The following is a 27965-nucleotide window of genomic DNA, read 5'->3' on the forward strand; positions in this document are numbered from 1 at the left end:
TCACAAGGTATCAGTTTTCATTTGGTCGTTGTTGTTTAAAGCAGGCGAAGGCTTGCTCTTCTGACCATCAGTTCCTCCTTTGGATGTCTCCTGGAAGAAAAGTCTTGGCATCCACAGTGACATTAAAATTCGTTTGTATTCATTCCGAAAATTCTGGTTAAGAAGTCCATATATTATTGCATTAAGGCAGCTGTTGAAATAGGCCATGAAGTAGCTTATAATGAACAACCATTCAGGAACTTTTGGTGCCATTTCCATAGGATCGATGGCTACAGCCAGTCCAATGAAGTTTAGAGGTGCCCAGCAAAAGGCAAAAATCACAAAAACCACAAACATGGTAAGAAAGTTTCTGAAGTCACTTGGTTTTAGTCTTGGCTTTGTTTCTGACTTGACTCTTCTTCTGACTTGAAGCACTAAAACCCAAATTCGAAGGTAGCAGAAGCTCACAATGGTGATAGGGACGATGAAGTGAATTACCACAACAGCTATCGTGTAGTAGGAGCTTGCAGTCTGAACAAATGTGCATGAATAGATGCGTGGATCATACTTTAAAGAGCCAACAAAAAAATTTGGCACAGTTGCAATTACTGTTAATACCCAGACTAAGGAGACGTACAGCATCGTGTTCCAACAGCTGTACACTTTGTCGTAGGCAAAACTATGACATATATAGCAATATCGGTTTATTGCTATTGCAGTGATGTTGAAAATAGAGCCTATTACACTTAGTCCCATCACAAAGCCGCTCACTTTACAATGCATTTCACCCAACGTCCATCCATTGTGGAAAATAGCTAAGAGCACCAGTGGGTATGGATACAAGGCCACCACCAGATCAGCGAAAGCTAGGCTCACCACAAAGGCATTACCTAGGGAAGAAGAAAAATATATAGACATAAGTCTGAAAGCGAGCATAGTTGTGAACGAGAAGAAAATATGATATATTATTTTGGATATCTGCAATATTGAATTATTGATGATGTCAGCAAGCGTCAGGTATATAGGACCAATAAGTCTGTGTGGGAAATAATTTTACAATTCGGCTTAGAACACCACGGAAATATCTGCAGCAACATGATGTTTCAAATCTGCTGGTGACTGAATTATACCCTCCTTTCTATTTTAATCTTCATTAAACACAACCATCAATGAGCCATTACATAAACATGTGTTGAGTTTATTCAGTCTAGCTAACTCCACAGCTGGATCAGATAATGTTAAAAAGAAAAAAAGTCTAAATTGTGCCAGGTAGGCAAGCTGGTATCCCATTCCAACCTATCACTGGAGTACTAACAGGCTTGACAGGTATCAAGGGGAAGGACATAGAAAGACTAGGTCTATAGGGATTAGACAGATGTGGTGTTTTATGTATATCCTAAAATGCCACACAATAGTCTATAGTATAGATATTTTTTATATGAATGGCCTACCCATACTGCAGTTATTTTCGCATTGGATTGACTAAGGAAGAGAGAATTGCCTTCACCATCCTCTGTAGAAAGGCATAGTTAATTATACATAGGAAAAATGCAGGAATGCAAGAGAATGTATTCAAATTCATGGACGGAGCCTTTAGATCCTTTTCTGCTGCTGACGTTTAAAGACATTTTGGGGATATGGTTGAGACTTATCTTCTCTCTCTAAACAGCGTCCTTGTCATCAGTTTCAAATTTCTGGACATTGCATCTAAGGATACTTTAATGAAATTGTGAGATAGAAAACTATATTCCTGAAAAATGAAATGCAAAATCATTCTTTAGGAACTTCCCCGGAGACAGAAAATAGAGGTACTAACTTTAGATTCTTGGCATTTAGGTAGCATAAAACACATTTCTGCTTTGCATACTCACTATTTTGCTTATTGTCCTTCACAGTGTGAACAGATGTGCAAAAGACCCAAGTAGCTTTTAAAATTGTGCGGGGAACATAATTATTCTTTTAAAAGAGCAGTTAGATGCTCAATTCTACAAATTCTGAGCTTTCTGGTCCTCATCAAGGAAAGTAGTTCTCCATTTAATTTTAAGTACAGAAATAATGCTGTGGATAAGGACGTCATTAGCTGGGAGCCATAAAACCAAGAACCATGTAGGACTGAACTCCTCAAAAAATGGCAGAATTTCACCTATATGCAGTTCCAGCTGCAATGAATAAGGAGAGTTAGCAATGAACTAGTCACAAACATAATACATCACTTTAAAACAGAAAAGGAAAATGGTGCAATATCTATAGAGGCCTCAAGCGATTTGTCACTTTTATGGCTGTTTACAGGGCCGAGTGTTCACGCTGTGCACTGCAAAGTAAGGCCCGATGTTTTTTCCTTTCTCTGTGGCTGACTGTGGAATGAAGTTTAGTATTATATTACTGCAATGAATAATCTACAAAAGTAGAGAGACACTTTTCTTATTCATAAAAAATACGTAATCAACATTTTAAGAAATCAGAGCTCTTAGATGCCTTTTAAGTGCTAGGAGAAAGTAAACGCTCCTTGATACACCTCAGACACAGCATTTGGAGTGGCTATCATCACATTGTAATATAACCAAAGAGGTAACTTTTTGCTGTCTGTAACTAAACAGAAACCACAGAATGCTCATCTACTTGGAATTATTATAACTATTTCCACAATTTACCTGATGGACTTTATTCCTAGGTTTCATTTTCATCAGACAGAAGTTTCTATTCATTCATAAGAAACACATTTGCTCACTGGAATGGAAAGACCTTTTAATTACAAGCAGTATCTACTAAAAGCCAAATATCTAGCCAGGGACTCAAAAAGATACACATCTGTGCTGTTTTAAACATTGATAATTGGGTGCACAAAAAAGAAAGTTCCAACACTGACTTTGGGTGCAACAGAACTAGATGGGTATTTCACGAAGCATTCTTGCATATTGGTTTTGTTGCCGCAAATAACAGGAAAAAGGGAGCATTCAGACCCTCTTGTAAACTTGATGATAGAACTTGATATTGTAGGAATTTAATCACAGAACAAACTTTTAGGAAAGGTCAGGACTTTTAAGGGCTAAGCATCTGCCTTCTGAAAAGACAATTGACTTCTAATGTCTCTCCCAAAACCAGAAGCAATTGCAATCACCAATCATTTTTTAAAGGTTTTGTTTCTTTCTTTGGTTTCAAACTGGCTAAAATGATGAATTATATTTCATGGCTTTTTATTTTTTATTGGATGGTGTTTTGGTTGTTCCACATTTGTTTAACAAGTTGTTATACATTGCATGCAGATCCTTTTAGCTCTGCTTGCCCCTGGCCGCAGTCGTGTTCATCCTTACGTACTCCTCTGCATCCATTCCTCTTTTCTTTAGCATACAAAACCCTAGCTTCAAGGCAGGAAAATTGTTTCTGTGCAGCCTATTGTGCAGACTGTTGCATTTTTCTCTGCCCCCTCCCCTCCTACTGTCGAACTTGGTTTACTGTGCAGCAACAAAAGTAAGGAGTGGGGACAGGCAAGGCAGAAAATGAATGAATATGACTATAATGTACTGGCAGATTTTTTTAAATACCAAGGATTGATGACTCAGGATAGTTATTTTTTCTTCCATTTCCATATCCTAACCTTACGGGAAAACTCAGAGTTACTCTTGCAGATTTCTTACTTCGTTATATCTTCAGTTGGAATGTAAGCGGGAAAGCTCTTTGTTTGGGCTTAAGGCTCAAAAACCCCTCTAATAACCAGTACTGTTTATAATTAAATAGCCTTTTATGCTGGCTGAGAATGATAAGAACTAGAGTTTTTCTGTGATATCACTCTGACAGCTACCAGTAGGTATTTAACCGCACTAAAGGAAAAGGAGCAAGATCTTAACTTTAATGAAGTAAATGAGTCCTATCATTCTACAAAATGAAGCCAATCGCTCCTCTGCAGAGTTCACAGTAATGGACAGTCTCCAGAAGAAGTTAGACTGACAGACTGCCTGTCCATACACACGAGGCATTTCTCTAGTGCTAGCTCACTCTTCAGCCCCCTTTTTTGTTCCTCTGCCAGACTCCCGTAGCCCTTGTACTCAAACTTAAAAAACTGGAAGGGTTCTAATAGACCAAATTTGTGCTCAGTTTCTAGACAGCCTTATAGTCAAAGACACAAGATATCACTTCAGTTACTTTTCAGTTACTTTTATGTAAACATTGAGCATACAAAATGCTTTTTTGCTCTAGTTTTTAAAATGTTCACAAAATACACGAGTCTAATCTTGTAGTTCTTTCCTGTACGGCATTAAAGGAAAACAAAAAAAAAAAGTTGTATAGCCTCAATCATAATTCCAAATTTCTGCAAGTGATATGCTGCTTGTATACAAAATCCTTCCTTAGCTGTGACCTGACCTTTCTCTAGTAAATGTAACCTTGATCCTGATACTAAGCTTGGTATGGAAGTTGCTGGTGGGTTATAATTTTTGTTTCTGACTACCAGCAATTTGTGGAAACAAAATGTTATTTTCATAATTTTAACCTCAATGTTATTACCTTTAATTATATTATTTTATGTTATATTGCTGTAAATTATCTGCCTTTTAGGCCTCAATAATGACTTGCTGATGTTTATGGGAGAATTGTCATAGACTTAAAGGAGGCATTAATCAGATACAAGAAAATAAAGACCTCTCATTAACAAGAATGTGAAATACTGAAAGCATTTGGTCCATATAACAAGAGCATCAGCAATGACAAAAATTAAGCACTTGAATTATGTTTGGATGTAAAAGAAAAAAAAATCAAATCTTAAACCCCTTTCAGAGTTCCTACAACTTTTAGAAGAGCAGATCTTATCTTTAGACAGAAAGAAATAGCAGTGTGTTAACCCCAAGGCATGTTAGCCAGGATTCACTACAGCAAGTGGCTTATTGGATCTATTGTTTGAGTCTAGACCAACATGGAGATTGAAGAGGCGTATATAACCGCTTGAAGAAAGCAATCAGTCCTTCAGTCAAGAAGGCTGGTCCTCTTTAATCTCCCCTTGTCTATAATTAATAATAGAAACTATGCAGCTCTGATGAAGGATTATCTTGAATTTTATTGCGCAACGTCACCTTTTGAGAACCAGGCTTAAATACAATTTCCAGGCTTCAAACCCTACTGAATCCTCATTAAAGTGAGTCTCAGGGTCTGGACCAGATAAAACAGCAGCATACTCAACTAAGAGCAAATTGGTGTAAAACTGACTTCACGTGTCTGTCTCCACTCCTGGTTGTATAAGAATAGCTCTGAGACCGGAACTAAGGACCTATCTGCTCAGTCAAACAAACCATTTAAGCAGCACATTATTCTAAGTGTCAGCCTGAGTGCAAACCTGAGCAAGGCATGTGTGGTTTTCCAGCTCAGAGTTCAGGATTTTGGCAAAACAGGTGATTACTGTGATGGAACTGTGTAGCTGGTCCCAATCCTGGAGCTTCTTCATTATATGTGTGTCCGTGTACACATGGGTACTCACTGTTTCTTCAGCTGATTGTCTTTCTCAAAATTTCAGTTAGTTTTTGGCATACTTTATGAAAGAATTACATAAGATAGAAGGTTATGCTTTCAGAGCCAGGACTTCTTATAAACTTCTTTTAAATGGAATTCCTGGTTATTGCTGGTTCTTGATGCTGCCAGCGACACCTACCTTTTCTGACCTATCATATTTTCCACTGGGCTTCAGTTCATTTCAGGCTTGGTTGTAGGGGGTTCTTCTTAATGTTTGCCCTTTAATGTGGGAAGAAAAACATGAATCTGGAGGGAATGAAGAACTGGCACCAGGTAGGCAGGCAAAACTAAGGACTGGGTAGGTTTTTGTTTCTCTTTCCAGAGTGGTTCAGCATATTTGGCTCAAATGGCATGCAAGGAGATGTTAGCTGCTCCTGGAGAAAGGTCGATGCTTCATACTTCTTCACTACTAATTTTTGTCTTTAGTTTTGGCTTCTTCGATTAGCAATTTTTTAGACTATTTAAGCTCTTGTAGTTTTTGATTTTTTGTTTAAATAGGTCACCTGTAAATCTTTTTAAAATCACCTATGTCAACTCTTTTTTTTCCTCACAATCCATGAGAAAAAATAAAACGTGCTGGCCTAATTCGTATGTAACTCCATTCATGTCAGCAGGAATGAAGCCGCCAGAAGTGGACAACCAGCAGCATGTGGAGCAGAGAATTAAGTCTTTCACACACTGATATTTGAATTCCCTGTGCCACTACAGGCCGAGATCTTGGGTAATCTTTGATTTACCAAGACATATTAATTTACTATAATGTTCAACGGTGTGCTACTAACAGAAGGTTTAACATAATGCTCAAAACAAGTGCCAGGAGGGTTTTTGTTTTCTTTGAATATGACAGATTAAGAGTGGTGATACACTGCTTTGTAGTTATGTTTCATGATTTCAGATATTAGTGGGATATACTGCAGACATTGATGTAATGGAAAGGGACAGGCAATATATTTTCACTAGAACTGCAGTATTTTCAAGCCTATAACAAAAAATATAACATAGACAATAAGTCAAGGCTGGGCTTTGATCTGTGGAACATTGAGATTATTTCTTTTTAGAAAACGTTAAGTTCTATGAAGCTTTTTAAAATATTTGGTGAGTATAATTATCCTGTGATATGTATAAGGAAAATTCTCTACCATCACTGGGAGTACTATACGCAGAGCAGAAGGGGAATATGTACTTAAAGCCTTTGTTCAGAAGAAATCCAGGCCTAGACACCCTGAAAGTTAGACACCTGTGTTTTCACAGAAAATTCTGGAATCCAAACCTAAATAGGGTTCAAACCTTAGTCATCAACGTTCTAGATGAAAGCACTACGCTATTATGTAGACGATGAGAAGAGCAACTTTTCTTTTTAAGATGAAATACTACAAACACCCCACTGTGGGAGAATTAGTTTGGTGGAGAATGTGCTGTACACCCCTTTTTCAAGTTGTGCTGCAATGCGTAGAATGCAGAATTCACAGGAACAGGAGCTCTGCATATAAAAAGGAGTTCGAGACTGCGGTTTAGTGACTTGCAGACTGCTGGGCTGGGACAGACTTGTGTTCTCGGTTTGCAACTATGAGTTGGTGCTGGATGCTACATTTGCAGGAGCTGAATTTTGGGCTCGTAAATGATAGCTCTAAGGTGTCAATACAGTCTTGCTCAAAAGAGGCACCTGGGTTGCACTGTTATTAATATTTTTTTTGAGATCATGATTTTGGCATGCTTGGCAGCTAGGTATGAATGAAACCCAGTGAGCAAAGCCTCCGTTTTTCCTGTGTGCTCAGGCTTCTTCTCCTTTTTGTTAAATATGGGAGAACCATTGCTGACAGTTTGCTGCCATGAGTTTCATCATAGACTGCAGGTGCACAAAAATATTTCTAGTGCTGTGCTGTTAAAAACTTAGTAAAGGTTTGAGATTTGTAACCCTTAGGTGTAAAATTTTGTTCACCTGTGGCTTGCTCTGGTGCGAGTAGGGACAGTGGTGACTCTCTATTGCCACCTAGCGCGCCAGCCACAACAGAGACAGTGCGTCGCACCGTCTGGCAGAGCAGAAGGCAAAAGCAAGCGGCTGATTCTTCCATAGCTAAAGTCTGATCGCTAATCAGATAGTACGCTTATAGGGCGATACATACTTTCCTGGGCTTCTGAGATTGCAGGAACATTCCTGGTATTGGGTGTTTTCAGAGAGAAAAGGGGAAGCAGAAGAAGCAAGACAGGCTCTTCTAGAGAATTCACTATCGCCTGGTGGTTAGGACACTTCCATGATGGAAGAGCCTTTCTTTGAAAAAGGGCTTGAGCCTATGTCTCTCATCGTCCCCAGAGAGTGCCCTACTCACCAGCCCTGCTGCTCTTCTGGGGTTAGCCTGCTTGACTCTTTCTAGGTTATGTTCAAGAATTTCACCCTAGAACCAGAACACACAGGTTATCACTCATATTGTAGAGTGCTCTTCATCAGTAAGTTTCAAAGCAAAATAAAACAAAACAAAAAAAAAACAAACCAACCAAAGGAGACGGTTGCTGTGATAGGTAGTAAACCTATGGAACTCCTTAACAGATCTTGTAGGTGCAAAAATTTTACCTGTATTCAAGGGAAGGCTGCAAAAGTGCTTGAAAGAGACATCAGTTGAAGGTTACTATACTGACACAACATAACAGGTTCAGGAAATCCTCTGAGCTGGAAGGAATCACAAGTTGAGAGCATATAGGAGAAGTATCATATAGGGTTGCTCTGTTCTCTTTTTTTTTTTTTTTCCCCTGAGTGTTTACATCTACAATTAAAGACAGACTATGAGGCTAGCTATGTATGAGACTATCAATCTGTACCAATACAACTACTTTTATGATGAGGACAGTAGGCTTCAGTGACACCATTCAGAAGCACAGCTCCTTCTCGGGCTCCCCTGTTGTAGTGGAGCAGTATGGCATTCTCATTGCAGTCCTTGCCAGCCACTCCTCTACACAACCAGACCGGTTTTCTTGGCAAAATATTTGAAGGGGCAATAACCTTGTTTTGTACGTCTAGGCACCTGCATCGGAGCTGCATTTTGCAGCAGGCTCCTTTATAGCAATGCCCTCACACTGAGGTCAGGATCTTGCCTTCAGGGTGGTCTAGGATGGTGAGAGGCCCCTACTGTTGCTTGTCATGCAGGGAATGAAGCCAAGAGATTTACTCTGTGCTCACCGCCATGGGCACCACCGACAGCCCCGCTTCAAAACCTCCAGTTGCTGAGCACAATCACTGACTAACAACAAAAACAGGCTGGTTTTTCACTAATTCATGAAAGAAATTGTGTTTCCTGTATCTGTCAGTACATATCAGCTTAATTTTCTTCACTTGAAGTAATCACAGCTGTTGATTGCTTCAACCAATGAAGAATAGGAAACCTACAGGAACAACCGCAAGTATGAAAACTCATTTACTGCTGACAAAGGGGCTAATATGAAAAGCTGTAAAACACAACAGGTGCAATCTAGTCAGAGCCTATAAATAGCTAGGCAACCTATTATTGTTAATAACATTTTTTTTCAGTCTCCCAACACTGTATTGCGTCTCATAGAAAAAAAGTGAAATATGTAGCATTTTGTAGGATGTTATTTTTTTAAAAAAAAAAAAAAGAAAAAATTAAACTTGGTTCAGATCAACTATAAAAGACTAGAGTGGGGAAGCAAATAAAGTAAGGACGTTTCACTGCTAAAAACTCTGGACAAAATTTAATTTTGTCCTGGGAGATATTAATTCATATTGTGTGAAAGGCTAGCTAATCTTCTATTACCTTCACTATTACCTTCTATTACCTTCGTCTTTGGTACTGTCTTTAGCCTGAATTTGTGTCAAAGGAAATGATGTTGGATTTTTTTTTTTCTCTCTTACAGGAACAAAACATTGTTCAGGTCCTGAGAATAACTTATCTTCCAACTTCTATTAGAAAGGAGGACAGGAAATTAAAGAATGAAAATAATTTTGAGCAAACAAATCTTGTATTTTGTTTTGTTAAGCTGGTTGGTTTGTGGGTGGTTTTTTTTTTAATATTTGCTAGCAGATGAGTTGAATTAAAAAAAAAAAACAACAAACTAAACAAAAACTAAACTATCAAACCCCAGAACATAAAATAATTCCATTTTTAAATATAAAGCTCAAGATATTACAGGAGATATTAAAAATATCCAGCAGATGTATCAAATGAATAAAATTGGGACTAATTCAGACTATGGGACATGCTCAGCACCAGTTAGCCAAGAGATTTGGTTACCTATGATAAGGTATCTCTTGGAGCTTTGCCTTGTAGACCTGTTTAAACAGAACAGAGCATTTTCACGAGTACAAGGGTTGGGATCTCCTCTTATGGAAATGAAGACATGCAAGTGGTAGTTTCCACAGTGATTTACTCAACCGCTCTGTGGGTCTCCAGATGAAGGACTGGCACCACGTGACAGTTATGCAAACAGGAAAAAGTACATGCAAAGCATGTACATGCAAACTAGTTACAGCTGCAAAAAGAAATCAAATCTAAGCCCATAATCGCTGCTATGGACTTTTAGGGATACCTATGCTCAACTAGCAGACACAGCAGGGGATCCTAAGGCAATCTGGGGATTCTATAAAAGGGGATCTGATACACTGCAGTAAATACAGTATATGGGAACATCTAATATGGGGAACACTTAGGTTGACAAGTTGCCAATGCTTCTCATATTCTCTGGAGTCCCTTCATTATGATCTTATTTTCCTTTCTTTTGTTTCCTACTTTGCTGAGGAAGAAAATAGATGATACTTGATGAAAATGGCTGTTATAAGCTTCCAGTGAGGAAAAGTCTTGCCCTTTTTGTTCTGAGCTTTTGGAAGGCCTCATCACTGTACATGCATAGGAAGATGAATGTCTTCAGAAGCTGCTGTCAATCTATGCCATCTGCTTCTTTTGGAAAGAAGGTCTTAAAGCAAAGTACACTGACATGACTCATCTTATAATGATGCTTATAGGTTTGTAACAGCATGTAAACAGATGAGTAAATAAAATGCTTTTGCAGAAAGTGATTGTGTACTCTCTTCTAAAATATTGGCTGCTCCACCTGGGGGGTGGAGTAGTCTCCACCTGGGCGGTGGAGTGAGGTGAGGGTCGCACAGAAAGAAGGAAGAGGCACCAGATCCCAGCAACAATATTTTTGGAAACCAATTCCCACTGGCTTTAGCAGGGCTAGAATTTCCCTCCTTATCTAGACATTCAAATACTAGGTTCAGCTTACCCAGGCTGCAGAATGCAGAATCCTTTTCCACGTGCTACTTTGATGATCCCTGAGCACTATTGACTGCACCTAGCCATTCACACTCATTCTCTGTGACAGTTCTAGCTGGAACCCAAGTGAGCGACCTGCTGGCCTGTGGTCCAGAAACAGCAGTGAGTGACTTCGTGTGAAGTACCGAGTCACACCTGTGATGTTACTGGGTGAATACACCTGCAAACTGGGACAGACCAATGTCATTTTTATTAAATCAGGGTCAAATGGAAATCACTTTTGTATATATATCACATGAGAATCTTGTGTTTGATGGTCATGTACTTCATTATTTTGTTTGCTCTCCGTAAGCAGACCAGATAATTTTGCTTCATATTTAACCAGGAAGTTGACTGTTTAGCAAGCTTTACAGTCCTTATGATCCTAGCCTACCAAGGGTTTCATCCGAGTGGCTAAAGAGGATCACATTGTTTTGAGATTATCTAAGTAAAGGCATAACTACAGGATCTCAAATTAGTTATTTTTTGCTCAACTTCGAAGCAACAAATGTCCAGTGCTGAAATTAGACTCTGGATTCCTTAGTTAATGTTTCATACCTAGGACCATAATCATAGGCAAAATTAGACTATTTTACCTCGCTTACCAGTAGATCATTTTTTCTAGGCAAATCACTATGGTTAAACCATCTTTTTACAAGTCCTGCTTCAGCATCCGATTAATATTTTACATATTTTTCTTTTAATAACTGCAAAAGAAAGCATAAACCCAGAAAGGAAAATATTGCTTAACACCAAAAGTAATTCAGAAAACAATCTGTTGTTCATAGGCTCTAACCTCACCTGTGAATCTAGTAACAAGTATTTTTGCGATCACTTGAGAGGTTTCACAGGTAGACTTTGTGTCCTTGAGTATAACTGCTCTGTATTTCCACAGCTCAACAGTCACTTTCTACCACTGTATTTTATGCCAGTAAAATACCTGGAATATGCCAGTACACTACCTGACTTTTGGTGGGGGTGTCTTTGAATTTTAAGTTTTGTTTCTATCATGACCCCTAATGTAACAAGACAAAGGCATATAAGGATACCAGTTCCCCGTTAATCAAATAATGTTGCATTATCTCAGTATTAGGCCTTTCCATTCAACAGAAAATTCTTTAAGTAGAGCATTTTCTTTCAGGTGACTTGTGTTGATGTAATTAAAAGTGTGAGGTGTGCTGCTTTGTTTTCTTTTTTGGAAAATTATTATTATGTTTCAGTTAAGGGTTGAACCTACTGATGCAGAAGATTAATGAGAGTTTACCTCCCAGATGCTTTCAGTATCACTGTATACTGCAAATACAGAGCTCTGTGAACACAAGCTATTCTCCTCCTGTTATTTATCAAAGGGCTACCCCTTGTTTAACAGATAAAATGACATGCAACCAAAGGCACTAGTACTACTGCAAACTTATTTCCAGCTTCGCTTTCTTTTACTGTTTGGTCTTTTCCAAAGCTTTTCCAAGCTTTTCAGAAATCAGGGATGTCAGAAGACAGGATGAATCAAAGCCTACCTATGTGTCTGCAAGCCAGTTCTGTTAACAGGGGTCTGACAACTATGTCAGATGAAAATCTTTCCACCAGTACTTAGGCTAAAATACAAGTTTTTTACAGCAAATTTTTGTGTCATGCTGGAGCTTTATAAAACTACCAAATCACAGACTCTTTTAGGTTGGAGATCATCTAGTCTAGCGCGCCCTGTTCAAGCAGGGTCAGTGAGAGCAGATTGCCCAGGACTATGTCCAGTTGGGTTTTCAGTATCTCCCCAGATGGAGACTCCACAACCTCTCTGGGCAACCTGTTCCAGTGTTTAACTACCCTCACAGTGAAGTATTTTTCTTGTGTTCAGACGCAATTTCATGGTTTTTTATTTGTACCCATTGTCTCTTGTCCTCTCAGGGAGGAGTTCTGTCTGCCTTTTCTTCATTCCCTTCCACCAGCTATCGAAACATACTGTTAAGATCCTCCAGAGCTTTCTCTTCTCCGGGCTGAACTGTCACAACTCTCTCAGCCCACCCTCAAATGCAAGATGCTCGAAGCCCCTAATCATCTTTGTGGCCCTGTACTGGACTTCACTCTAGTAAGTCCATATTTTTCTTGCATTGAGGAGAGCAGAACTGGACACAGCATTCCAGGTGTGGCCTTATCAGTGCTGAGGGGAAGGATCACATTTTTTGGCTTTCTGGCAATGCTCTGAAGCAGCCCAGGAAGCTGTTAGCCCTCTTTGCTGCAAGGGTGCATTGCTGGCTCATGATCAGCTTGCTGTCCACCAGAATCCCTAGGTCCTTTTCTGCCAAGCTGCTTTCCAGCTGGGTGTCCCACAGCATACATTGGTGCATGGACCTCCTCAGGTACAGGACTTCACTTTTCCCTTTGTTGAGGGAAACTTCATGAAGTCATGAAACTTCATGTCAGCCCATTTCTCCAGCCTGTCCTGGTCGCTCCGAATGGCAGCACGACCTTCTGGTGTATCAACCACTCCTCTCAGTTTTGTATTGTCTGTGAACTTGCTGAGCGTACAACCTGCCGCATCATCCAGGTCATAAATGAAGAAGTCAAACCGTATTCGTCCCAGTAATGAACTCTGAGGCACACCACTTGCCCTCCTGCTGGACTTTGTGCCACTGGCCACAACTCCCTGGTCCCAGTCATGCAGACAGTTTTCAATCTACCTCATGTCCATTTATCTAACCCCTACTTTTTCAGCTAGTCTATGAGGATGTTATGGGAGACAGTGTCAAAAGCTTTACTAAAATCAAGGTAAACAACATTCAATGCTCTCCCCTCATCCAATCATGTCATTGTAAAGGCTCGGTTAAACATGATTTTCCATTTGTAAACCCATGCTGATTACTACCAATCACCTTCTTGTCTTTCATTGTTTTGGAAAAGGTTTCCAGGATTAGTTACTCCATCAAATATTCATTACCTTATTAATGAATCAGAAGTGGTACCTTCTTACAGCATCCTCCAATTTTATTGACTGCTTGTCTTCCAACCATTAATTAAGTCAAACTTTGCTTAGGTTATGATATAATTAATCTAAGAAGCAATAGCCGAGAATAAGACACTAATTGGAAACATGTCACATATTCTCATAGGCTGAGGCTACCTACAGGCTTGTAATCCTGTCTTGAAAATAAATTATACATGAAATTTCTGGAAGTGTTGTGGAAGGCATTTCAACTCTTCAAATAAGTTCTTTTGGCCTCAATGGTACCCTCAGTGTTTGAGGGTAAAAGAAGGAATATGTAGCTGCACCTCTTACAGTTTCCAAAGTACTTATCCCTCAGTCCTTTGCAGATGATATTTATTTACATTTAATGAATGAAGCCCTGGGGATCTGGAAGAGCATAGAATTTTACTCAGGAGAGAATGCACGATCAGCTTTGGTGGAACTTTGAATAGTGTAGTTAGCTAGTTTAGTGTAGTTACCAGTTAATTACCTGTTTAGTTACCTGGTTTAGTGTAGCTACCAGAGAAGTTACCAGTTTTATCTGGTAGTTAGCTACATTTTAATAGCGTAGTTAGCTGATTCCTGTAGGAAAGCTTCGGGAAAGGTCCTCTCTCTGCTTCAGAAGTATTCCTTGTGTAAAGCCATTCACATCTGCTTTTTGTGAATTTTAACTCTGTAGATAATGAAATTAAGCAATTCTGCACATAGCTGTAAAACGGGGGCTGTTTCTGAACAGCTTGATGCCCAGTAAGTTCCTTGGCTCGTGAGCACCTTGGGAAACTTGTTATTTTCATTTCATGCATATGTAGAAGTAATGGTGTGCTGACTCTTTCTGCATCTGTCTGCATTCAGAACACTGGGTAACACCTGCCATTCTCAGCAGCTCTTGGATACAGAAAGGATGCAGTCCTTAAGTCTGAACTCAGAATTGTTAACAGCCTCAATGAATACCCTCAGCAATGAGTGGCTTTGCTTCAGAGAAGTGCAGTAGCAGGTACTGTGTAGTTTACTGTATCAGAAGAGGTTTGCTGAGGTGCTTTTAAGAAAATAGCGGAATTAACTTTTACCTGAGAGGCTAAAAATGATGACCTTCTATCTTTAAAGGACAACATGGAAGAAAGTACAAAGGTGTGTTAAAGCTGCATGCTGTCTTGAATTTGCAGACCAAAAGTTCTGTCCAAGTGAAGATGGAAATTCCAGCTGTTAAGTGAAACTTTTCCTCTGTAACAATCGAAAAATTGCACCCTGTGCATTCCAGCGAGTAACAGCTGATTTCAGACGAGTTGGCTGGAATGCTCAGTCTCTTGCATATAGATTCCCAAGAGTCTTAAGAACCATAAGTTGTAGTTCACAGAAAGGAGGGATGGGGTAGCTCCCAGTTGGCACCTAGCAACTAGGCCACCAGTGTGTCTTTACTTGTCTTGAAGCGAAGCCGCATGTTTTAATATAACATCCTTTTACTTGTCAGTAGAAAAGCTGAACGGAGTTGTCTGCTTCTAGGAACATCTTTAAAAAGACTAAAATGCTGGTGAACTTCACCACGGGCAGGATCTGCACAGCATGAATAGCTTGAATAGATACTTTAGAAAAAAAAGATATGCAGATAATATTTAGTAAGTAGATTATTTTTACTTGAATGAAAAGTAGGAAATAAAAATACCTAGATTGATTAGATCACACATATTTATAGATGACAGTCATCTGACATAAGGTCCCTTTCCCTATTTGAACACAAATGAAATGCTGTGTATACTGAGGTAATTGGCTTTAGAATGAGAGGACATGGAGGATTTCAGGCAGGATTTAAGCAAATCTTAGAGACATGAGGATGCCATTTATAGGTCCCTGCCTTTTTTGCAGTGATATATTTTACAATTTGATGCTAGCTCTAAAGTTATAATCAGTTAAGATAATTTTATTTACAAGGCTGGTGTATTAAGCAGATATTTTTTCTGTTAGTCAGACTGCTAGTTCCAGTGGCTGTATGTGATATTTTCTGACAACAGTTGTTGCCCTCGTTGTGTAAATATGGCAATCTAAAACAACAGATGAACAGATGTTGTTCTATAGCAGAAAGATGACAGGGTTTGTGGAAGTGTAATGTAATATTATTATAATCTTCATATGGGTATTTAAACATTGAAAATGAGCCAAGTCCATAAAAAGCAGCTGAAAAAAATAGTAACTTTGTGAGAAAGGTTATGTTTTTTCTTCAGACATAATTTAAGCAGCATTTGTTAAACAGTGTAATAAAAGATCCCTATAATTAATAAATAATCAGAAAAGAATCCAGGCAATCAAGATCCCAGTCATTTGATGAATGTGTTTAGGGTGTTATCTGTTGTCATGTCAAGACGTGACTGTCCCATACACAGCTGAAATGTCAAGAAAATGTTGACTCTCTTGATATAGTTTAGTCCTTATCAGCATTGAGACCAAAAGTAAACCAGAAACTTCCAAAGCAGCTACTGTTGTTAAGGAGGACAATGGAGTTGCACCCACGGTGATTTAGACATATCTCTGTTAGCTTTTGCTATCAGGAAATCTGTTTTATGCCCATATCAAGTGTGAGTTTAAAAACGAGAACAACTGCTCAGATTGATTCTTAGGAAGATGAGAATTACCACAGTATTCCTTTGTTTCTGTGAAGGAAAAAAATGTTTTGTTTTAGCAGCTCAGGATAACATAGCTGTTTTCGTAAGTATTCTTGGGAACAAAGCAATCTACCTTACAGTCTATGTCAAGGTACCAAATATATTCTTGTAAAGGATAACTTCTAAGAAGCTAAAATCTGAAGCATATCTGAATATATTGGTACCCAGAATAGGTGTAAATTATAGTAGGAGTAAAATTTACTCTCAGAGGCAGAGAACAGGTTATCACTGATTTAATGAGATGAATGTAGTCTCCTGTAACATCCTCAATAGAATGGTTCAAGTCATCTGGTGAATATATATCCAGGAAATTATAGGAGGATACAGGAAATTATTGGCCCATCAGTGTTACTTCAGTCCCTGGGAAAGTTATGGAATGAATCCTCCTGGGGGCTATCACAAGTCAAATGAGGCACATGATTGGGAAAAGCCAGCACAGATTCACCAAGGGCAAATTGTGCTTGACAAATCTGATTGCCTTCTAGGACAAAGTAACCTGCTCGGTTGATGAGGAATGAGAGGTGAACGCTGTCTACCTGGATTTCTCCAAGGTTTTCAACATGGTTCCTCCTAGAGAAACTGACACGTTATGGTCTAGATAAGTGATCTGTGTGGTGGGTGGGGTACTGGCTGACAGGCCGCACCCAGAGGGTGGTGGTAAATATCTCCTCTTCAAACTGGCAACCTGTCACAAGTGGGGTCCCCCAGGGATTGGTATCGGGCCCAATGCTGTTTAATATCTCCATAAGTGATCTGGATGATGGGATCAAGTGTACCCTGATGAAGTTTGGTCATGATACCAAACTGAGTGGAGAAGTGGACAGAAGGGAGAGCCACTCTGCAGGAAGACCTGGATAGGCTGGAAGAGTGGGATAACAAGAACCTGAGGAAGTTCAACAAGGACAGTTGTAAGGTGGAAAAATATAATCCGTAAGTGCAGCACAGGCTGGGATCCACCTGGCTGGGCAGCAGTTCTCTGGAAAGGGATCTGGGGGTCCTGGCGGACAAGCAGCTCAATATGAGTGAACAGTGTGCTGCTGCAGCAAAGAAAGCCAACAGGATGCTGGGTTGCATCAGCAAGGGCATCATCAGCAGAGATAAAGAAGTCATTATCCCACTCTACTCAGTCTTTGTCAGGCCACACCTGGAATGTTGGGTTCAGTTTTGGTCCCTGCTATACAAAAAAGCCGTGGACAGGCTGGAGAGGGTCCAGAGAAGGGCCACAAAGATGATCAAAGGACTGGGAAGCCTGCTGTACGAGCAAAGGCTGAGAGAATGGGGTTTGTTCAGCCTTGAGAAAAGAAGGCTTAGGGGAAACCTTGTCACCGTGTTCCAGTATTTAAAGTGTGTCTACAAAGAAGATGAAGACTTTTTTTTTTACAAGAAGTCACATGGAAAAGAAGAGGGGGAATGGGTATAAGTTACTCCTGGGGAAATGCTTACTGGACACGAGGACAATTTTTCACAATGAGAACAGTCAGCCGTAGGAATAATCTCCCCAGGGAAGCGGTGGATTCCCCAACATTGGACACTTTTAAGATTCAGCTGGACAGGATGCTTGTACAGACAGTGCTTTTGCCAAGAAAGGTTGGACCAGATGGTCCTTGAAGTCCCTTCCAACTTGGCATTCTATGATATATTTGCTAAGAATAGTGTTAAAAATCACAGTCTTTTAAAATGAACTGCCCTGGCTCTCTGTGAGTAGATTAGGTCTCTTACCTCTTTGTCTGACTCTATCAAAGAGCACCATGAATCCTTGAATTGCTTCTGCTGGTCCATCCAAGAATAGAGCTTTACTGCAGAGAGGTCACGCCTCATGCAGTCAATAAATCTTGTGAAGGAAAAACCAGTCCAGAATCCAGGAGATATAGCTGGCAGCAAAGGGAGTGCTACTAAGACACATAGGAATTCCCATACTACAGCTGCCAAGAGGTCCTTCGAATTTCCTGTCTCTGAGAGTACGTTTGCACTGGTTATTTCAGGGAGATGGAAGCAAACTTATCCATACTCAGAGCTGAAAAAGGCTGTGTGACTGTGTTAGAGTTGGATCTATGGAGAGCCTGGGCATGGTGTTGCAGGCAAAGCATCAAGCTAACATCATCCTTTGGTTTCCCTTTTCCTCAGAACATGGGTAGAGTGGACTTGTGCCAGCTGAAATACACAATGTAAATATGTTCTTTGATTCTTCCATTACAGGTTCAAGTAAGCCCTTATATGTCTTCAACAGAATGTTTATTCTGTTTCCTCTAAAGACAATCACACCAATAGCTCCATTTATCCAGTGAAATAGAACTTGGCCTTTTATTCTAAAATATGTGTCTTGGAGCTAATCTTGGTGATATGCTTCCTATTCACTTATCGAGAAATGGATCATTTCATCTACAGGATAAAATTATAATCTAAAACTATCAATTGATATTGTATTTCCAGGTGCTTCAAAGGAGGATACAAATTATCCTATAGCTGTAGAATAACCTGCCTCAAATTAGAATTTTACTCTAATGCTTAGTTGCTAGGATTTGGTTTACATATGCATTAATACAATCCAGTCTGTTTCTTTACTCCTAAATGCATCTTTCAATTCCTTTAGGTCAATAATTTCCTTACAAACTTTCTACTCCCAAAGTATTTTAAAATTCTATATTCTCTAATTTTCTCATCTAGAACATTCTTAGGTCTCTGATTTTCACTTTTTTCAAATTTATTTCCAAGGTTTACTTCCTTTCACTGAAGGTTACTTCTTTTGTTAAAGTAATATTCCTAATTTGCAAATGAACAATACTGGATTTTCATTTTCATCTTCTACTTTTGGAATTATTACCAGATTAATGAAGTCTAACATTATTATTTTATAAGTAACTTTGCTGATTTATTTTCTCAGCTAGTTACTCTTTGAACTAAGTCTCACAGAGAAGAGGATGGAATTGCTGATGAACTTACTCTGTTTCCTCTCCAAGAAGACAAGTGTAATTAGGAGTATGAGATGAGTCACGGGCACATGAATGAATAATTCTAGAACTGATGTAGAAAGACTTGGAGTATTGATCATTTGGAGGTATTCTCCGAGAAGAGGTTTCTTATCTTCATGAACAGACTTCACCTAAGCATATGGGATACCAGCTTGCAATCCAAGCTGGCAGAATGAATAAAAAGAACTTGAAACTGAGAGATGGGAAGAGAGCCTGAGAAAGGATCATATAGTTTATTCATTTAACACCCAGGGCAGGGGAAATTTGGCTTCAGGAAGGTGGTGGCAACAAATATAGAAAATAGGAGCTCAAAGACTGAGGAGTTCGGCTGGAGTGGTAATAAGAAAAGCAGCAGAGAACCTATGCAACAAAATAGGGGATCCAAAATCAGTGAGAAATTAAAATCAAACTTTATGGAAATAATTCTGTTAGAATGGAATTGTACCAATGATCAGAGAAGAGCAATATTAACTGAAAGGTGTAGTCTTCTTTAAGGGGGGAGGGGGGAAAGGGCGGGGAGAGGATGATATCCTGGTAAAAGCCAAAATAACATTGGGGAACAGTTGTAAAGACAACGTGCAGGGAAGTGCGCAGAAACCTGCAGTAGGATGAGATCACCTGTTTTAGTAGGGAAATACTAATGGAAATAATTCAATGACGGGACGCTGCAGCTCCTCATATGTAAAGGAGATAGTAAACATACTAATGGCTGTTGAGTTGTGGACATACACCCAGTAGACTTCTTCAATACAGAGTCTATTTGCCAACATCCCCTGGCCTTTATTTTGATAAAGAGCAAAGACATCCCTGAAGAGCCTGTCATAGAAAACGAGGTTGTATTGAAAGCAGATGAGACTATTTTGTTTAAATTAAATGGAAGAATAAACAAACCAGACATAACTAAGAAAGGCTTTTGCACATTTTGATAAATAAAAGAAGCTAATTAGGAAAGCAAAGTCAACTGTATTGAGGAGCTTAGGGACTTGAATGTGGAGGATGCTTGGCATTTCTTCATATTAAAGGTACAAAAATATTCAGTGGAACTGGCAACCAAAAGAGGGAAAAATATAAGAAAAATTTCCAGATCTAGCTGGAGGAAAAGTTGTCTCAGCAAGGATACCAGGGGCAAGAAATGAGGCTAGAAAGAATAGGAAAAGATACGTCCACCAAAGAAAACTGCTAGAGAGAGCAAAAATGGATAAAATGGGAACTGACAAAACCCCTAAACTTCATTGGCTTTGCAAAGACTTCTAAAATGAATAAAATGCCCTTTCACCACATTAACAAAAGGAAAAAGGAAAGGGGAGGGGGAATCTGAAAATCAACTTAAAACGACTGCTGGTCTGAAGAAACATTTTGCTACAGTTTTTAATAAGTACAATAATGGTGGGCTTGGCGACAAGGTAGGCTGTCAGGTGAGGAATTAACATCTACAATGAAGCAAAAATTTCAGAGAGATTGAATATACTTGATGGCAGGAATTTTTTAACATCTCATGTCACAGAGAGTATCATGGGTTCTGAAAGGACAGAGCGCTACGTGTGGGACCTGTAAGAAGTGGTTCAACGTGTTGTCTGGTCCTCGCTGCCAGTAGGGAAATGCTGATTTCTCCCAGGCTGTGACGCAGTGCTTGGTTCCCACATGCGTCCCAAAGAGCAGTTTTGCCATGATTTATGCACAGCTGTGGTGCTATCACACTTTACTACTCATTTCCTCCTCCCTTGCTATGATGCTGGAACAACTGCTGGGGTTTTTTTGCATGAATGGTGTTAGCAATAAGTCAGAAAAACAATTAGTCAGGGAGCAATGAGAAAACTAAAACAGTATTGCCACTTCTGGAAGACTGATTTGCCTACCACAGAGCATGTGCTAACATGGCACTTGTATTTAAGGTGGTGAATCAGCTGCAAAGGCAGAATGAATCCAGAAATCTCTGGGCTTTTTAATCTCATCTTAATTGTAGGCAAGGCTGCAAAAACTAATTTTGAAGGAAAAGAAAAATAAAGATGCAGGTGAAGACAAATGGAATAAAATTCAATGTGAGGTTACACAAAGTGTCTGTACTAACTAATCTGATCATCTTTATTTAATAAAAGCTGAACTTGGACTTTCTGTACCTGGGAGGTTGCTCTAAACTGATCAAGCCTTGGAAGCACATACGCTAGGGTACCACACACAGTCTGTTGCTACCACTGCCTGGATGGCGATGAAAGAAAAGTGTTGGACCAGAGGGAGATAACCTACATTGAACTAATTTTGTCTGATTCAGAAGTATTATGTCACAAAACACAAAAAGAACTAATGAAATTTTGTGATAATACAATGTTGAGAGCCCACATTGATACAGGGAAATGTCAAGATCTTTTTTTGCTTGATGACTGAAAGAGCAGAAAGTGGAGAGGGCAAAATAGCATGAGGTATGAGATCGGGTACTGAAGGAAAAATAATTCTGCAGACTGAAAAGACAAAAGAAAAAATAAGAGCTGCATTAGCAAGTGACTGCACCAAGAAGAATAATCTGCATGATGTTATCACCTAAAAGGAAAATGTGGCTCCAAGGCACACCAGGTCCATTTTGTCCATCCAGGGAAGGACAGAACAAGATAGAATGTTAATATTATTTTCCTGAAGGTATTGTTGGTACTTCATCTACATTGCTGTGAACAGTTCAATTTTCTCTTATTCAAGACAGATTAATTCACCTGGGATAGGTGAACGGAAAGGCCTAAAACAAAGAGGGAAATGAAGAGTCTGGTTAATTAGAGGAAACTAAAAGCATTTGGCTTATTTAACATGGGAAAAAAAAAGTTAAATGATAAATATGTGTTTATTCTCCATTAATATGGTACAAGAGTTGTCACCAGGTAGAGAAATGATCCTTGCACATTAAATGACAATTATAGTTCCAGAAATAAAAATATCCACTGTAAATTAGCAACTTATAAGCACAAAGTTAAAAGAAAAAAAATGTTTGAACCATAGTATTATTACAAAGATATAGAAGACCTTTATTTTAAGTGTTGGTTTCAATGAACTTTTGTGAATGTTGAAGTTCTGTTCCCCTGAATTTCTTAGTATTGAGCAGCTTCAAGGCTAGAGATCCTGAAAGTGAGAGAGAACGTGAAGGCAAAACACACACAGTCCCAGGGCTAAGAAGTCCATGGATCCAGAGTTCAAAAGCTCAGGAGTACAAAAGCTGAAACCATGAGTGGGATCTCACGCTCTGTTCATCAAAATATATTTTTGTCAGCATCACTGCTGATATTAAAAGACAATTTTGCCAAGGGGTTTCAGGATGCAGGAAGCATATTGAACACTGCAGTTGTATTGGTAATGAATTATTTTTTTTTTTAATGTTGGTCTTATTTGGATCAATATGATCCCTTGGAGGACAGGAGGTGATGGGGAGGAAAACATGCAACTTGACAAGTTACTAGAAGAATTACATGATAATTTCTGACTCCATATGTTGATTTCTTCTCACCTAAATGTAGGTGACTACATTGAGATAGTCCCTTTTGTTTCCCTTTGCTTTTAATGGAGAGAAATAAACACTTTTATGGGCTGAATCATGTCATCCTGATGCAGATTTAAAAAATAAGTTAGATTAACTATGCCCTAAAAATGTTTATTTTTCTTCATTGATTATAAAGGGAGCACAAGGGACGAAGTTCAGAAACATGTATCTCCGCTGTTCTAAGAGATTAATTCCATGCCAGGAGGCATCCTATCCCAGGGGACAGGAACAATAAAAGGGGAGGAATAAAGGAAAGAGAACTGGTACAGCCACAGAGATGAAGAATAACTGAAACCAGCATACAACAATGGAGAAAACATACCCTCAGCTATATTATGGAGATCATAGAATGGTTTAGGTTGGAAAGGACCTTGAAGATCATCAAGTTCCAACCCCCCTGCCATATATTTACATGTGGAATGAAGGCTGTGGAAAGGGAAACAGCATGGAAAAAAGAGTACAAGACTTGGTTATATTGCCAAACATGCTTATTTAGTAGACAGACAATTACCAAAATTACAATTTTATGCACAGGAATGTTTAATTTTGTATGGGTATACATACGAGAAGTATTGTCCCTCTCTACAGCCACACACACATTAGATAGAACTAAACATGCAAATAAACCCATGTTCTTACAAGCAAAAGAAACATGAAATTTGATTTAATTTGCGTTGCAACAGCACCTTGCCCTTTGAAGTCTCATTGTGCAGTGTTAGCTGTTATATATAGAAAGGAAAATAGCGGAGAGAGTGAAGAGGGTTGACACAATGCACTAAAAATATCACTTTCTGCTAATGTATTCTTTGGCAGTCCACCAAGGTTAATATTAGGCCTTCTGCCAAAAGGTCCCAAGTCCTCACTACTCTTTGAAATGATATTGAGTTAATGTGCCTAATTCTCACCTCCTGATAACTTTATGTTGGCTTTAAGGCAAATGAAATACAAACGCTTTGCTTTAACTCCCTCCTGCAGGACATGCCTTGCCAGTTCCCACCCTCTAAAGTGCTTCCCACTGGGTTCTTACCCCAGCCCATAATGTTATGGTTATAGCTATGGCTATACAAATGTATCCTCAAATTCTTAAAAGCATCTAGTGGTTTTGATTGACTTGATGCACCTTCAGGATACTTGACCATCCGGCAGCAATTGTTGAGTACATGTAAACTTTAGCACTTCAAAAAACTAGCACTTTAAAAGCTGCCTTCAACTGGGCATATTTAATTGAAGACACGCAAAATCAATAGTTGCTTTTGAAAATTCAGAACACACTTGACATTTCAAATAGACAGGCTAATTTATTTTATTATGTCCATATACAAAGTTTTATTTAATTCTGTAGTGTGTTGGACAAAGTTACTCCCCTCCCAAATTAGGAATGATAAAAGCATTAATTTCTGTAAATTAAATCACTTTTAGAGATCAGAAGTTGCTCAGCCTCTCACAGAAAGACTGGGTGCAGTTATGTAACAAGACAAGCATGTTTATTCATACCAATTATGCTATGCATTACTTGGAAGAGCCTTCACAAATTTTCCCCTCCCCCTCCAAAACCAGATTTAAACATGGGAAAGAGGCTTCTGTATGATATGAAACAACCCTTCTGCTGTAAGGCTGGCAAAATTCCCACTGTTTGAGGAGTGAATGAGCAATCTCTAAAAGCACCAACCTACCCATTCTCCATTTCTCTCCTGCTGAGCATAATACTTACCAATATAAAAGCTAACGGGTCATTTTATTTCACTCCACTCTTGTGCCTCATATTATATAATAGCATTAAAATAGATTTGCTTTTGATCACACTTTAATTTTAAGGAGAGTGATGCATAATTACATTATTTGCAATTATCAGTTTTCACTGTAAAGCCTAGTACAGAACAGTGTTGATAAATCCTGGAAATATGCTAAAGCCCTGTTTTGCTTTCTCAAGGGAAGATTACTATTTGTACTAGGGAAGTGGGCAGAGCTGCTTAATTTATTCTTCATACACCTGTGGCTTATTTGAAGTCCCAGACTTTCATCCCTATCCAAGAAAATCTCTCATTAGCTTCTTCAAAGAGAATTGAGTGTTCATGGTGTTATAGCTCTTCCTTTTTTCTTCGGTCATCTGGATCCCCCTCTCATCGCAACCATTCCACTAGCTTCATCTTGTCCCTCTCTGACATCCCTTATTACAAGTCTAATTCCTTTCATGCTATTTCTCCTCACCATTAGACTTTCTACCTCATCCACTTGCCTTGTGAGTATGAACATGTTGTTTCTGTTTTGTTCAGGAAGGAAAACCTGTAAGTCCACCTGCTTGTCCATCTTCTTTCTTTGTCAGGGGCCAAGGGCTCCCAAGCACTGCCTTACCTCTCCACCACCTCCCCATTCCCTCCATCACTCCACCTACATCAGTTTGCAGTCTTCTTCCACTCTGCTCCTTCCTTAAGGAATTTTCTCTCAAAAGACCTCTGTGGACATTTGCCAAACTATCCTCTTTCAACTTCATCCCCAAGAACCATCTCTCCCTGACAGAAAACTAAGACCCGGCGATTTAAAAGGTATTTAACTTTATGATTAAGATTATGCAGAAGGAACTCCCTGCTATTCTTCATGATTCTTATCAAAGATGAAGAGATCCTTGGGACAGGGTCCGTGACATCATATTAAGGACGATCCTAGAAGGAGATGAGTTAGTAAGTATTTGAATTAGATAAGAAGACCCTGTCTTATTTCAACAGTCTTAGGACGCCACAGAACACTTTGATCAGTATCTTGAAACTTATTCTTCCAGACATCACTCTCTTCCAGTCCAACCACTCCCCTCTGCTGTCGTGGGAAGGAAACAAACCTTTCTGAAGGGAGCCCCTCTCTTGCTCCCCCCTTCGGCCGGGATTTGACGCCTCGGGCCGGCTGCACTCCCAGCGAGAGCCTGTTCCCTGGACGCTCCCCGGCACGAATCCCTCCGGGAACCCGCCTTTCCCCCGCCGCCGAGGGGCCGGGAGGGCGCCGGTGACTCACGGGGGGCTCCCCAGGGACAGAGGCGTGGGAGGGAGCTCCCTCTCCCACCGCCGCGGTGCGCCCAGCTCCGCTTCTCCCGGAGCTCCCGGCGCTGCTGGTTACCGGGGGATGCCGCCTTCCCCGGCACGGCACCGCGTCAGGCGTCACCGACCTCGGTACGGCTCCGCTGCCCTCGGTACCGGCTTGGCTGCCTTAAACCTACAGCCTAAGTACGAGCCAAAGGGCCGGGCCCCGTGCCCGCAGCAGCTCCCTCCCCGTTTCTCCCCTTGCTCACCCAAACCGCACTTTCAGACGTCCTCAAATTCGGCGCTGCTCCGTGGGGTGTGATGGCTCAGCCCCACGGACGTGGGACCCGCCGGCATCCCTCACACGCAGTTAGAGGTGTAACGGGTGATTGGGGCGAGGAAGTCTCATCCCTCCCTAAACTTCTTCTGTTCCTAAGCATCATTTAACTTAAAACAAGGGCGAAGGAGTGTCTGCTTCCACGAAAGCGCTTGGGAAGGGACACCCGTTAAAAACAACAAAAAAACCCAACAAAACACAACAAACAAAAAACACTCGGGCGAAACAAGTTAGCATCTCTCTCTCCTTCCCCCCCCACGGCGAGAAAGCACCCCGCTGTCTCTTGCGTGTGGGGCTGGACCCGGCAGGAGACAGAGCCAGTGGATGCTGTGCGTCTGACTTCCCTCAGCTCTCAAAGTTTTGTCACCCGGACCCGCGTGCGCACCGCAAAACGATGGCATTCAAGACCCGAAGACGCCAGCAGTTTCGGCAACTGCTTGGTGCTATGAATACTTCAGTAGATACACCACTATTTCGGGGGTAGCACCTTTTACTGCACCAATACCCACCAGCCAGGCGAGCAGCAGCCTAACTCAGCGCATCACCCAACAGCCCGCTGGCAGCCCGCAGCCCGCGGCATCAGGAGGGAAGGGAGGGAAAGAGTATCCGCATGCAGTGGGACAGACGTGAATCGGGTAAGAAGTTGGCCGGAGGGAGGCAAATCCGAGAAGCTGCTGCTGACTACAGAGTTTTGTAGTTTGAGACACGTGAGCCCAGCGACGATGAGGAGCAAATCAGTTTAGCAAATAAAACACGCAGAACCACATTTTAACACAACACAAAGAAAAACTATAGACACGATTCAAAGAAAACACCCCACTTTATTTGCCGATTTCTGGTTGAAGGCTATTCGGTGTGGAGACAAGAAGAAAGTCGATGTCGTGAACGACTATTGTGTACTCCCATGAAGACTCCGGAGAGTGGGCTGAGCCGCCTTCCCGCACACGCACAGCACCGCATCTTCAGAAGTACTCTTTAGCAAGTTTTAAAGTTCCTTCTTTCTTTCTCCGACCGTTTTGGGCTCGCTCTTTCTCTCCGGTATTTTAATCGGATGGCATCGATTCCCCTTATCAGTAGCTCCACAGAGACTAGACAATGTCTCATTAAGAGCCACTTAATGACCTGCTTTCCCCCCTTTAAGGGCTAGGGCAGGACAGGGCACAGGCTAAGGGGAGCGCGGGGGCGATGTGTTCGCCACAGGACCGAGCGCTGGGAGGTCCCTGCACACATTATCGGCCGGGCACCGATAGAGGGGGTCTCTTTGGTCCCCCCGCCTTTAGCGGATGGCCCGCCCCGGACTCCACAAGCAGGCTGGTCCCCTCAGGGCAGCCAGAGGCGGGAAACCAGGGGGCCTGTGGGGCTCCGGGCGCCGCCACGGTGGGGGCCGCGGTTCCAGCCCTTACCTGAGTTCCTGAGCTTGCGGTTCTTGAAGACGGAGACGATGACCAGCAGGTTGCCCAAGATGTCCACCACGGTGGTGAAGATCAGCACGCCGGAGAGCACCGTCACCACCCAGGCGGGCCGCGGGGCACTCGCCGCCTCCCGCTCCGCCAAGCCGAAGCGACTTCGCCCGCCCGGGTCACAGCAGTTCCTCAGGGAGCCATTCTCCAGCATCGCTGACACCCGGCGCCGCGCTCCCGCCGCCTCCCCGCCGTGCCCACCCGGCGCGGCGACCCCGCTGACTGACCGCGCGGGAGGGCGGGAAGGCTTTTAACGGCCGCGCGGCGCGCGCTGCCTCTCCCACTCCCCCGCCGAGCGGCCGAGGCGGGGCTAGGGGCGGGGCTAGCG

At 41.0% G+C, this 27965-nt stretch overlaps 1 protein-coding gene across 1 annotated transcript; it reads right to left on the minus strand.

Annotated features, from left to right (window-relative positions):
* MTNR1B (melatonin receptor 1B) lies at positions 1-27791 on the minus strand (the record flags this gene model as incomplete). The annotated part of the gene is made up of 2 exons (XM_082489002.1): positions 1-869; positions 27581-27791. The coding sequence occupies 2 exons, from the start codon at positions 27789-27791 to the stop codon at positions 1-3; spliced, it is 1080 nt and encodes a 359-aa protein (XP_082345128.1).
* Between the last annotated feature and the right edge of the window lie 174 nt (positions 27792-27965).

This window comes from Vanellus vanellus (genome assembly GCF_965231255.1).
Source record: "Vanellus vanellus genome assembly, chromosome: 1".
NCBI lineage: Eukaryota > Metazoa > Chordata > Aves > Charadriiformes > Charadriidae > Vanellus > Vanellus vanellus.